The 14200-nt window shown below is 44.1% G+C and overlaps 1 protein-coding gene across 2 annotated transcripts in view; it reads left to right on the forward strand.

The window, feature by feature from the left end:
* The window catches only part of SMAP1 (small ArfGAP 1), a 105886-nt gene extending 91741 nt beyond the window's left edge, over positions 1 to 14145 (forward strand). For both annotated transcript variants that reach the window (XM_075087066.1, XM_075087067.1), the window contains 3 exons: positions 9552 to 9720; positions 10401 to 10729; positions 13158 to 14145. In XM_075087066.1, the coding sequence (XP_074943167.1) occupies positions 9552 to 9720; positions 10401 to 10729; positions 13158 to 13292 (633 nt within the window). In that variant the 3' untranslated portion in view covers positions 13293 to 14145. The remainder of the gene's footprint in view (positions 1 to 9551; positions 9721 to 10400; positions 10730 to 13157) is intronic.
* Positions 14146 to 14200: the final 55 nt, after the last annotated feature.

The raw sequence follows: 14200 nt of genomic DNA on the forward strand, positions 1-14200 counted from the left end.
AAGCATGGTTATCAAGAAGGGCTAATGTTGCTTCCTGGGCTCTGGTTTTGTCTCATCTTGGAAATGTGTGTCTGTCTTCAAGGAAGGGTAACATAACCCCTGCACATGGCCCGCTCCCTCTTACAGCCATGATAGTTTGGAAGACACCCTATTGCCAGGCCTGTTGTAGCCGAGAAAGGCAGCTTTGGGATGCACCAAGGAAGTGCTTAAAGCTGCAGCTCCTTTCAGCCTCAAAGAGCGAGGCGTTGGGGCTGAACATGGCTGGTGCAGATCAGAAAGCACGTGTGCAGGCTTCCTTACCCACACTGGCTTCTGAGAGGGAGACTTTGGAGGAGTAGTCGGCTAATCACCTCATCTCTGAGGCCCTCTTAATGTAATTTAGAGGCTTATTTTTGCAGAATACTTTCTGTCTCGCTCAGCCAAGCCAAAAAGAACTGTATGTATTCTGGAACTTACAGTTTTGGCCCTGTGATCTGTAGTAATTTCTCCTTATATAGTAGTTTTCATGATACATAAAATAGAAGGGATGATTCAATTCTGATTGAACTGGTATATCATAGTTTTGTTTCCAGATGTTCTGTTGATCATTGCGGTCACACAATGATCCATGTTGTTCAGCAGATGTGGTTGTAATTGTTATTTATCCTTCAGTCTCCCTTCCCCTACTTGTTGCTGAGGGCTGACTTCGTGCAACATGCTAGGCAGGGTTTTAGAGAGTGAAACCATGTTTCTTTTTAAACATAAACCTACAGGTAGAGCAAGGTTTATTAATATTCACTAGTCAGTCTTCTCTGAGGCCTTTCAGAATTTCAGCTTTCTCTTGTTTCTATTCCATAAGCGAGTGATGTGACCTGCTGGCTTAGCGGTGCTTTAGCTGTAGAATACGGGAAATCCAAAAGAAGGATAAATATTCCAGTGTGAGAAAAAGCAAAGTGATTCTTTGGATGGTGATAGTTGATGATGTGTTAAATAATGGAGTGGCTGCTGAAGTATATTGAATTTATAAGTATTAGCAATCAAAGAAAATAGATTGTTTAAAGTGCCTTTCTGTGATAAAGATTGGTCACTAGACCTTCTGTGAGAGAAAGGTTTCGATACATGTAGTTTATGTCTTACTGTGCTAGTTTCTAGACCAAGTATGACACTTACTGAATGGACTAAAAAGCAGTAGAAAGGATAATATTATTCTCAATATTTGGTAAGTATCACCTTGTGTGCATACTAGAGAGCTTGTATATATTTACTTGCTGTTACCAAACCAGTCCAGGTTCTTAGTGACATTTTGCATTTGTCTGAGTGCCATAATCAGGAGCAGCAGACAGAACTTTTATAAAGTACATGGTCCTTGTGGCATCTTGCAAGATTTAATTCTTGGTTATCTTCCATTCTTAATTATTTCTCAAAGAAAATGTAATATAACCAGATGAGAGATGGGTAGGTAGCAGAAGATAGGTCTCCAATTCTGATTACATGGGTTGCTTGGTAAACTGGGGCGAAGGGAATATTCTGTTTTGCTCTAGGATTAAAAAGGCCGTGCCGGCCTTGCATTTCAAGACTGTCCCTGAACTGTCATGTCACCACTGGCTAGTCTGGGCACTGATGCTGGGCAGCAGCTGAGGGTGTCTCTCATTTGGCAGTGGTAGGCATATTTCTATTAGAACAAAGGTTTTTGTTGCCAAACATTATATAGGAACTGAACAAAGGTCTGTCATTCTTAGCTATGCTTAAAACAATTTCCTAAATTGTTTTAGCCAGATGTTAATTTCAGTCTTTTTATGGGTATTTCATCCAGCAAAAGAGTGATCTTCATTCTTCACTGAAACTTGTAGGGAGGGGGGGAAGGGGAGAACTGTGAGGTATTAAGTTTGAAAATATTAATTCACAGAAACAGTTAACATAAGTCTTTCTCCAGGCAGGATACTAAAATCTAGTCAACTAAAACTGTTTTGATTTTTTTTGTGTGTGTGTGTCTGTGCCTGATTTGAATTGTAATGGGAGCTGAAAATTGGTTCAGTGGCTACAAAAATACATTTTTGTAGAGATGGTATATGTTCTTCATGATTCATGTCTGACAAGCTTTCACCTAGAGTAGTAGCGTGTTTTAGATAACTAGATGTTCTTAAATACTCATTTTCCCCTGGGGGCAGCTATGTGTACCTAGCATGGTTGCCATAGATCAGCAGACAAGCATCAACTTGTTAACAAATTGTGGTGATGCTAATGTGTCAAAGTCCTCATATTTTATTGAAAAAATTAGTTATTTCAGAATTTTCCTTTACTGTGAATGTTACTTAAGCAAGGACTTACTGGAGAGCTATTTAGTCCTATTCTAATATGAGCAGCTGAATTGTTTGTAGCTTCTGTTTGTCTTCATGTTACCTCTCTCTAAATTTTGAGATATTTGAAAGCTAAAGTTTAATACCTTCATCTCGGTCGGGGCAACACCCGATATCAATACAGGCTGGGGGATGAAGGGATTGAGAGCAGCCCTGCAGAGAAGGAAGTGGAAGTACTGGTGGATAAAAAGCTGGACATGACCCAGCAATGTGTGCTCACAGCCCAGACCACCAACCTTATCCAGGGCTGCATCAAAAGAGCAGGTCTAGGGAGGTGATTCTACCCGTCTACTCTGCTCCGGTGAGACCCCACCTGGAGTCCTGCATCCAGCTCTGGAGCCCTCAGCACAGGACAGATGTGGATCTGTTGGAGTGGGTCCAGAGGAGGGCCACAAAAATGATCCAAGGGATGGAGCACCTCTCCTGCGAGGACAGGCTGAGAGAGTTAGGTTTGTTCAGCATGGAGAGAAGGCTGTGGGGAGACCTTCTAGTATTCTTCCAGTACCTGTAGGAAGACCTTCCAGTTTCCTGTAGGAGGACTACAGAAAAGATGGGGAGGGACTCTTTATCAGAGAGTGTAGTGATAGGACAAGGGGTAATGGTTTTAAACTGAAAGAGGGTAGATTTAGGTTAGATATAAGGAAGAAACTATTCACTATGAGGGTGGTGGGACACTGGAACAAGTTGCCCAGAGCAGCTGTGGATGCCCCTTCCCTGGAAGTGTTCTAGGTCAGGTTGGATGGGGCTTTGAACAACCTGGTCTAGTGGAAGGTGTCCCTGCCCATGGCAGGGAGTTGGACTAGAGGATCTTTAAGGTCCCTTCCAACCCAGAATATTCTGTGATTCTATGATTATCTTCTCTTTGGTGCTTGAAATGCCTTAGGTAGAACACAGTGGAAGAGTAGGCATTGTACTTCAAAACCAGAGTGGACCAGCTGGACAGCGTCTAGAGGAAAGGAAAAATATTTTAAGTTCTAGAGAAGAGAAATCTGAAGGAAGACCTAGAAATGAGCCCACAGGGTAGATAAATGTCTTCAAGCCTAGAAAAGGTTGATTGCGAAGACAAGGCTACATTGTTTACTGTGAGCACTGGACATACACCAGGAAATAAATCTGGTTTTTTAGTCTTATTGTAAGGATAATTATGTTCTTGTCTTACCTGAGACAGTGATAGAAATTTTCATCTGACTTTTTTCAGGGATTGCTGATAATTCCTTAAAGCAAGAGAACAGATGAGATTTCTCAGTGTTTTTCTTTGATTCTGTGAACTGAATACAGTTGAGTGCTCATTTCCTCATCAGTTATTACCAGGAAATAACAGTTGATGTTTTTTAGTGGAACTGTCTAGATGCCTAAAAACAAAATATGCAAAATCAAAACCAGGAGGAGTTGAAATAACCAGCAAGTCCATTGACACTATAAAGATAAAAAGGATAAGAACTGTACACAGAATTTAATACCTGAATAGGGTACTGCCTTACTTGCTTACGTAAGAATAATGATGTGCTAGGCTGTTATTTTCCCTGCTTCCCTGGAATGCAGGTAGCTTTTCCAGTCAGCAGGGAGAAACCGAAAATGTTATGTGGAGCTGTTACTTATCACCATACCAGAGGTGTACTGTTCTTCAAGGGCTGTGTCACCAGGTGGAGTTGTTATGGCAGGGAGCGAGCAGGCTGTGCAGCGTCAGAGCGGATGAGAGACAGACAGGATCTTCTCCAAGACACAGCAGCTGCAAGAGCCCCGGACCCCAACTGCAGTGCAGAGACCGGCAGAGTCCGCTCCTGGCAGAGTGGCAAGTGCAAACTCTGGGGAAGGCGACGAATGGGAGCTGGTGACTTCTGGCACCCAGAAGGTGGCTCCAGCTCCACCTGAAGACTTGCAGCTGTGGAACTGGTTCACTGCTCTCAAAGCTGAAGAGGTGCTTTCAAGTGAAGCATCTGAGGCAACCACTGCTGAGCCATGCAAGGGCACCAGGATGAAGCGGCGAGTGATAGTAGTGGGCAGCTTCCTGCTGCAGGAGGCAGAGCCACCCATCTGCTGACTTGACCTGTTGTCTGAAGAAGTTTGCTGCCTGCCCAGGGCCTTGGATCTGGAATGTTGTGAAAGGAGTACTGAAGCTTGTCCAGCTCTCTAGTACCCCTTGCTGTTCTTCTGTGTAGGCACTGCCAGGGGCAACCCTGAGGGAAGAGTTGACTTACAGAGCTCTGGGGGTGGTAGTGAGCAGCATATGGGCCCAGGTCACGTGCTTCTGAGGGAATGTGTAAGGAGGAGAGCACTGATACTCCCTTTGTGTCTGGATGTATTTGACGTAAACTCTGATTGCAGAGCTGGTGACGGTAAGAGGGTTTTAGTTTAACTGACTGTGGGACCCTGTTTGAGGATCAGCATCTGTTCGGGAGAAATGGGATCTACCTCGCTAAGCGGGGTAACGGTATCTTTGCCAGCAGGATGGCTGACCTCGTAAAGAGGGCTTCAAACCGGGGGCAGTGAGGAAGTTACCAGCAGCCCTGTGAGGAAGTGATGGGCAGGGTCGACAAGCAAAGGGCCTACAGTGATGTGAAGGAAAGGGAACACAAAATCAAAGAAACAGATTTTAACTGGTATCACCTCAATCATTTGCATGTAAGCAAGGAAGTGCCTCTAAGACACCATTATGGACAAAGCCACCAGACAGACCCCTCTGGGGAAATCAGCATGCTGAGGCATCTCTACAGGCACACTGAAGTGTGCTAATGCACGCAGCATGGGGAATTGACATGAGAAATTGGAGATGTGTGGTGTTGCAGGGTTGCGATCTGGCTGGGATCACAGACACGTGGTGGGTTGGCTCCCATGACTGGAGTCCTGCAGTGGAGGGACACAGGCTCTTTAGGAAGGACAGCCCAGGAAGACAAGGAGGTGGAGTTGTCCTTGATGTGAGAGAACAGCTGGAATGCATGGAGCTGTGCCTGGGGATGGATGAGGAGCCAGCTGAGAGCTTATGGGTAAGGACTTAAGAGCAGAGAGGTATGGGTGACGTTGTATTGGGTGTCTGCTACAGGCTGCCTGACCAGGAAGAGCAAGTGGATGAGACCTTCTACAGACAGCTAGGAACAGCCTCACACTTGCAGGCCCTGGCCCTCATGGGGGACCCCAGCCACCTCAGTGTTTGCTGGAGGGACAACACAGCAGGACATAAGGAATCCAGGAGGTTCCTGGAGAGCGTCGGTGCCTTCCTGACCCAGGTGACAGAGGAGCCAACAAGGAGTGGGGGCTTTGCTGGACCTCATGCTCGCAAACAAGAAGGGGCTCATGGGGGTTGTGAAGGTCAAAGACAGCCTTAGCTGCAGTGACCATGAGATGGTGGAGCTGAGGATCCTGAGAGGCAGGGCAAAAAGCAAGGCCACAAGCCTGGACTTCAGGAGAGCAGACTTTGCCTTTTCAGGGATCTGCTTGAAAGAGTCCTGTGGGATAAAGCCCTGGAGGGAAGAGAAGTCCAGGAAAGCTGGTTGATATTTGAGGATCACCACCTCCAAGCTCAAAAGTGGTCCATCCCAATGTGCAGGAAGTCAGGCAAAAGATGCCAGGCGGCCTGCGTGGATGAACAAGGAGCTCCTGCCAAACTCTAACACGAAAAGGAAGCATACAGAGGGTGAAAGCAGGGAGAAGTAACCTGGGGGGAGTACAGAGACACTGTCCAAGCATGCAGGGGTGGGGTTAGGAAAGTCAAAGCCCAACTGGAGTGGAAGCTGGTGAGGGATGTCAAAGGTGACAGAAGGATTTATAAGTACATAGGTGACAGGAGTAGGGAAATTGTGGGCCCATTGCTGAAAGGGGCAGGGGCCCTGGTGACAACAGTACTGATAAACGTAAAGGGGTGAGGTACCAAATGTGTTCATTGCCTCAGTCTTTACTAGCAAGAGCAGCATTCAGGAATCCCAGGCCCCAGAGATGAGGCTGGAGCAAGGAAGACGTACCCTTGGTGGACAAGGATCAGGTCAGGGAATACTTAAGCAAACTGGACGTAGACCATGGTGCTGATGGAATGCTCCCATGAGTGTGGAGGGAACTGGCTGATGTCTTTATGAAGGCACTCTTGATAATCTATGAATGATCGTGGTGACTGGGAGAAGAGCCTGAGGACTGGAGGAAAGCAAATGTCACTCCTGTTTTCAAGAAGGACCAGAAGAGGGACTCAGGGAACCACAGGCCAGGCAGCCCCACCTTGATCCCTGGGGTGCTGGGTCCAGTTCTGGGCTCCCCAGTGCAAGAGAGACGTGACATGCTGGAGAGAGTCCAACAAAGGGCCACTAAGATGATTAAGGGACTGGAGTGTCTCTCTTGTGAGGAAGGCTGAGAGAGCTGGGATGTTCACAATATTTCACAGTGAAAACTTCCTTTGGATAGGTATGACCTTTTACAGGTAATACATAAGCTATTGATGCCAAAAATTATTTATGTTTAAACATGAAGCATATTGGAGATGACTTCTAGGAGTTCTGAAAAATTCTGTTACACTAACATCAAGAAACTGCTCAGCAATATATTCCCTAACCACCTGATGAGCATTTGGTTTTGGTATAATGACTGTTTGAGAGGACTACCTGTAGCCTTTCTTAAAGGAAATCTGTTATATGTGTGCCGGGCATGTTTCTACAGAGGTGTTGGGTAGCATGAGAATGTTAGATATGTGAAAATCGTGTCAATGGGTTTTTTTGTTTGGTTGGGTTGTTGTTGTTTTGTTTTTGTTTTTGTTTTTTTTTAACTTGAATGCCACCTGCTGTTTTCTTGCCATGTGTTTTGCATACCCTTCCTTTTATTTAGCTGATGAACACTTCAGGGAGAGCTTATTCAGTGCTTTGGCTCCTCTCAGAATCTTCCAAAACCAAACTGAATTAAGAGATGTTAAATGAACATTTAATCTTGTGATGTAAACATAATAAATGATTGGTCCTGTACGTCTGCAGCTTTCCCTTCTCTTCTGTGGACGCATGCAGCGATTGGCTTTGTTTTGTTAAAACACTATACTAACAGCGTTTGATAGATCTGGAAACAGTCCAAACTGTGGCTCATCCCAGATAAGAACAGTTTCTCCAACGCTATTATTTATTTTAAAAAAGCCACCACCAACAAACCCAGCCGTGTCTGCTCCTCTCCCTTGTAGAGAAAGCAAAACCCCTTCCTTACTGCAGCGCAAGCAGCAGTGAGGAAGCCACCTCCATTAACTCACTTCGACTGCTTACGTGTAGGTCTCCCCTCTGGTGAGCAGGGCTGTGGAACAGAGCCTGTCTTAGGCGGGTGCCATGGTAGGGGGACCCTGTCAGTATGGAATAATTCAGTAATGGGACCTCCCGGGTATGTGCATTGTAAACCAAATACTGCGATTTAGGATGGGCTTTTCCCTGAATGCATTATTAAACCTGGCTCTGGTATTTTCAAGGACTGGTTATGCCACAGTGCTGAAGAGTTGTCTCAAATGGAGAGGGCTTCCCACCAACTGTTAAAATACTTCGATTTTGCTTTGCAATCAGGAATTTTTTTGTCAGGAATAAGCAAGAGGCAGTAGGTTTTATAATACGTACATAAGGAAGTTGATATTTTAAGCATACATTGACCAGAGAGGTGTCACAGGAGCTGAACAATTCCTGGTCTTGTTCTGTCTGCGTTCCCTTTGCAGTGCCATCACCCTACCTGTTGTTGCTTACCAAGGTCTAGTGACCTTGGCCCCAGTCAGCTGTTGTCTAAGTGCAGGGTTTTTGGTGCCACCGAGTTTCCATTTCTTGTTCATTTTCTCTTCCCTTTCCAAGCAGTTTTGGAGATTTTTCACCATCAACGACGTGAATCTGCACTCCTTTCACTTGATGGTTTCTGGCCAATTTGCTTGGTACCAGAATTGCTTTGCAGGGCTTTTCCCCCTCCAGTTCCTAGCACTGAGCTTTTTCATTTTTCAAGAGCTTTTTAGCACTTCAGGAGCCAGACATGTTTTCTGAAGCTGCATATTGAATGTTTGTATTGTGGTGTTTGTGCAAATCCCGTGTGACCGTAGGGGACTTCTCAGGGCCCAGTCAGCAGCCTGCCAGCAAAACCAGGAAAAGTTTGGAGGTCGTTGCTTTACGCAAGAATACAGGAGGGTGTGGTACCCTATCTGCGTGCGTTGTGGTGGCTTCTTGTCTCTCTGATAGATTTTGGCGTGCCTTGACAATGAAGCGAGGGACCTGGTTGCAGCTCCAGTCTGTTTGTGGTAGTGCAAGGAGGATTTCCCCTCAGTGAGGAAAGGGTATGAGGGATTAGGCAGGTGTCTGCTAAGCGGTTCGGGATCATCTAGGTGGACTAAGATAAGGCCATGATTTAGGTAGGCATTGCAGACCTGGCTCTTTTTCAAAGCATATAGACTTGATTTGCATTAAAAGTTCCTGCTGGTAGCAGGTCAGAGTTGTGTATTTTAAGAACTATAACAAGAATGGGTTGCATTGGCTCGTTACCTGAGTGAGCCCCCCATCTGGCGCCGAACCTGTGCGAGCAGCAAAACAGCAGCACTGAAAGACACCAGGACGTAATTTGTTTACAAAATGTTTTGGTGCAAGAGCAATAAAAGGCCCGACAGCCTGCTTGTATTTTAGATTTTCAGTCATAGGCTACAGTGAGTTTTAGACAATTATGCGTTCTCAATACATGAAACGTGCTTAGTGAACTCTAAGCCAGTTATAAACAATGAATTTTAGAACTGTTATTACTTTAAGTAGATCAACCAAAATTTTACTTTTGCCTTTTCTCCAAAAACACTGTTCACCTTAGTTGTAGTATATTCCAAAGCACTTAATCTTTTAACTCTTCTCTAATTTGTTCTGCCTATGAGAGGATTAATGAGATGTGAATTGTAATCTCCTTATTGATTTCCTAATTATTTCTCATAATCTAACTACAGCTCATGATTTATGCTTTTCCCTGATGAAAAACGTAAGAGCATCAGGAATGACTAATCTGTACGTGTATGCCCTGGGGCTGGTTGGGGTTTTAGTTTTGCATGTTTGTAGCCTCCTTCTGGTCTTCTCGCCGTGCCGTATGTACTGCGTCTTTGTCTCTGGTCATACCACATCTTTTTAAATCCTCATTTACTTACTTTCTGTAAATGAACTGGTTTTTATTTGGTTCAGGAATGAAGATGTGCAGTAAATACATAACATGGCATTTTTTGCGGGTTTCACTCAGTATTCTGTCTTGACCTTTATTTCCCAGAGCGCTTCCGCTAAGCCAGCAGCTGCCACCTTGTCTGCGGCATCTGGGGATCTTGATCTATTCACTGAGCAAACAACAAAGTCCGAGGAGTCGGCAAAGAAACAACTCTCCAAAGACTCCATCTTATCGCTGTATGGCACAGGAACTATGCAGCAGCAAAATGCTCCAGGTAAATAATTTTGTAAAGGCTTCTGTGCAGTCCTGTTTTAAGTTTTACCTAGCACGGGTGTTATCTCCTACAAGTACAGCACTAAGGTCGGGTACCCTGCTGCCTGTGTTCAAATGGAGATTTTTATTTTTGCCAATTATGAAAATGAGAAAATGACTGAAATGTCATACAGAAATACAGAAGCTAAAGAAAAAAAATAGGATGTGATTTTAATCTCTTTATAGCTGTTCAAATTATCAAGTACGCAATTTACTGAAATATTTGTGAATTCGGCTTCTGCCACCTAACTCATCGCTCAGGGTCCGAGTCTTGGCTGGGCAAACAGCCAGCTGCCCGGCGCAGTGCAGAGCTGCCCCGTCCTGGCGTTAGTGATGTTCGTATGAAACCCAAGAGCCTCCACCAGAGCGATTAAAAGTTCTGGTTCACTACAGGGATTTGCCAAACTCTTTTTGGCAGCTAACCTCTGGTGGTGAGCCCTGACCTGACCCTTTTTTTTTTTTAAGTTTTGTGTTTTTTTTTTTTTTTTTTTTTTTTTACTTTTACCAGATACGGAATGAACAGCACTGACGTGCAACTGGACAAAGTTATCCTTGAAAATTGTTTTGGTGTAGTTCTGACTTATGGGGGTGGGGGAGAAAATCACAGAACACTTTTGCTGAAATCTTCCCTCTCTGTCACAGGTATGTTCATGGGGTCGTCTTCTATGCCATTTACCACACAACCATCAACTCATTTCCAAGGCTTTCCAGCCATGGGAGTTCCTGTGCCCGCAGCAACGGGGATGATGGGAAACATGATGGGACAATCGGTGCCAGTCATGGGACAGAGCGCAGGCGTGATGGTAGGAATGGGAATGCCCAATGGATTTACTGGTACTACACAAACTGGTGTGATGGGACTTCCTCAGAATGTCATTGGACCTCAAGGTGGAATGGTGGGACAGATGGTCACTCCACAAAACAAGTACGGATTGCAGCAAACCCAACAAGCTCAGTGGAGCCTCTCTCAGGTAAACACTCGCTGTTCCCAGGCTTTAGAAAAGATGCTGCTTTTCAGGGACAAAACGTTTGGCTGTAGGAGGAGGGTTGCGGTGTAGCCGAGGTACAGACTGCTGGGCTCTGAACTGCTCAGAGGCACGTGGGAAAAAAATGAGTGAATAATTCAAAGATAACTAATATATAAGCAGGGAATAAATTTTGCCACGGTAGAGCAAACTCAGTTCTCCGCTTCTGTAGCTACTCTCATGCTGGCATCTGAAGTAGCCAGGTAAAAAGCTGGCTTAGCTATAGTTACAAAATACTGCCATGTCAACACAGCTTATAACTAAAAGCAGAATTTAATTGCTTGAGGAAAGCCATTAACAATTCATACTCTCATTTACAGGCTTCAGGATAAATTGCAGTGGATTGTGCAGTGCTTCACACTCTAAAGTTTGCCTGTAGATAATTTCCTTAGGCTTGTCTCTCCTTTATCTGTAGCATTTCCGTGCTGTTTTTTTAAATTTCTTAAACACGTTTCAAAAGTCCTTTCAAAGTGTGAGTGTGTGCTTAGTACCGTATTTGCACGTTATCTAGTGAAACGTCTTGAAATCGGGTATTTGAGAGGTTACTGGGCAGGGGGGACAGGGAACAGACCTAAATGATGCCCTTGGGGTTCAGTCTGGACGATAGCAGCTATTTTTTTCATACTATTGTTTGAATTATAAAAGAACAATATAATAATTCCATGCTGCTCACTCTAGTGATTCAGGGAGTGCACCATACTGACTTATTTAGATCAGATTGTATTCATTTTTACTGTTCTGCTCAGTCCCGTGGTGTGAACATTTATGAAAGTAAGCAGCATTTCTTAGGTAGATAAAACAGCCCCTATGTGAAAATACAGGCTGTCATTCTGCTTTGAAAAGTAGTTTTTAAAAGGTGAGAATTTCAAAATGTCAGACTAAAAAAAAAATCTGTGGATTTAGTGGTAACAATCTTTTTCTAGGTACCTAACTTTAAAAAGACCCGTATCAGCTTTGAAATTAAAATCATGCTTCGTAGCAAACATATAATTAAAAGTTGGCTCACAGAACAAGCTCTTAGTGTGTTTCTGCACTCCTGGCACGTCAGGCCTTATCGGCACGCTGACATTCCGCAGTTTGTAGGGGAACCGTGATCTAATCTCTGACTCCAGTTGAAAGGGGGAGAGGTTGCTTTGCTCACCAGAATAGCGTGCTTTCTGTAGTCTGCTGCTTAAGAATTCCACTCCAGAAGAGGTTAACAACTAGGGTAAAGCATGTTTTCATCATCTTTTTTGAAATTCCCTTGTTCGGTGAGGGCTTGTTTCTGCGGATACAGGCGTGACAGCACACAGCCCTGAATTTTTCCCTGAAATATTAGCTTGCAATTTACTTAATTTGGTTTTTTCCACCAGTGTTTCAGTTTCATTTTGCAACCCAGTATTGTTAGCTTGTGTTTACATGAACCCTGATTTTTACCTAATGCCATGTCTAACTTGAATCTGATGTTGCTTATCTGATGTCCCTCTTCCTTGACACTGCTTGTTAATGGCTCCCACTGCTCTTGTGCTCTCAAACTCACAAGAGGGGATGTCTTTACTCCCTCTAGACAGCTAGGTTTTTGGCTTGTCGGTAAGTGCTCATTATTTGGAAGGCGAGGGAGAGTAACCCGGAGAATGTTTTTATGTTGAGCACCAAAAATGACAGTGACTAGGTAATATTTGTAGGGAGCAGAAATATTTTTGCACCATCCCTGAAGTGAGCGTGCTGAATTTTGAACTCTTTCCCACCTTTAACTAGATGTCATCTTCGATTTCACATGAATGGCTTCACTTGTTTCTAAGAAATGACGGTAACTTGAGTAGATTCTTTAGCAGGAATGGTTAGATTTAGGTAATACTCAGGTTTATAAACCCACCATTCTTTGTTGATTGCCACCTAAATGGACAATTTCTATACAAACTTGTGTATTCCAAGGTTTTGAGGTCTCCAAAGAAATATTGCTGGAACAAAAACCATCCGGGATTGCCAATGTGAAGGCTGTATTACTTGCTTTGGAGTTCCTCCATCGCAGTTGCCACAGCTTTGGTGGTTAGCTTTGAAACCTTGAGAGCAAGCTCTTACCGACTGAGACGCGGCGGGCTCCGTGATCACACTCTCTGTAAATTCACTAGTGGAGCGTTCACACAGGCTTGTCAAGTACGCCAAGTGCTGCAGCCGCCAGCTGATGTATAATGGGGATTGAGTGGTCCCGGAATAGCTGCTAGCTTGAAAAATGCTTAGAAACTTCTATTGAGTCCATGCTTTTAATGAGAAGTGCAATTTTAGGGAAAAGTACTTTAGCCGGGTTGCTAGCCAGAGGCACGTCCGCTTTCCGGCTAGCAGTGTGTTGTGTTTTGGCACCGGTGCTAACTAGGCTCGCGTGTATGCTTCACAGATGAATCAGCAAATGGCCGGAATGAATCTCAGCAGTTCCAGTGGTGTGATGGGCTTTGGGCAACCCCCCAGCACAGCGGCAGGATGGACTGGAAGCTCCTCTGGTCAGACTCTCAGCACACAACTGTGGAAATGAAAGTTGCACTAGGAGTCTCGTCCAGAACAGCCACCTAACATTCCTTGTTCAAGCGCATTTCCTTTCGCGGCTCCTTCCATGTACATATTCTTTTTCTTTTTCCCCAGCTGTTCAGATTAAGAGTCTAACTGACTGACCGTGTTGTGGTCTGTACTGATTTAAATTTGATGTAGTGAAAAGCAGATCAAGAGTACATTTATACGTCATTGGCAGCGTTTTCATACAGTGCATATGATTTCATAGACCATATATTCGAGAAGCTGCTTAGCCACATACTGATTTTTTTTTCCCCCTCAAAATTCTAGATCAAATGTTTGCATATAAGGGATGTAGCTATCATGTTAGTAATATCCAAAAATACGAACCCTGACCCCCCAGAACTACCCAGTAATCCTGTAGAAGGTACTGTATGAACAAATGTTTAATCATATATAAATAGAATGTAAATGTATCACCGAGCAATGTTTTCTAGTGTATCAAACGAATTTTGTTTCATCATACATTTCACTGTGATGTTACTATGGTGTGCATAACAGGGAATGTGGTTCTTGAAAGAAAGATAAACCTGGATGTTGCTGTAGTTCTACAAATCGATAGTTTATTCTTTTAAAAATGAGCGTTTGATCCATTGGAGTTTCCTGTGATGAAGTACCCAGCCTGGCTCGCGAGGCACGCGCACAGTATTACTGCTGAGAACTAGCGGCACAACACGTACACAAGGTAACTCAGTGCAAACAGATGTATTTTTCCTTGCAGAGATATCCAGGTTTATGACAGTGATTGTGTTTACATTTTATGGTGCCTCGTAATGATAAAATGTTATTTCCCTATATTAAAAGGATAAATCCGTAAATGAATTGTGGGTTTTTATTTCATTCGCGTATGACCTATTTGGCCGTTATTTCTTC

Source organism: Phalacrocorax aristotelis, chromosome 3 (genome assembly GCF_949628215.1).
Source record: "Phalacrocorax aristotelis chromosome 3, bGulAri2.1, whole genome shotgun sequence".
In the NCBI taxonomy this organism is placed as follows: domain Eukaryota; kingdom Metazoa; phylum Chordata; class Aves; order Suliformes; family Phalacrocoracidae; genus Phalacrocorax; species Phalacrocorax aristotelis.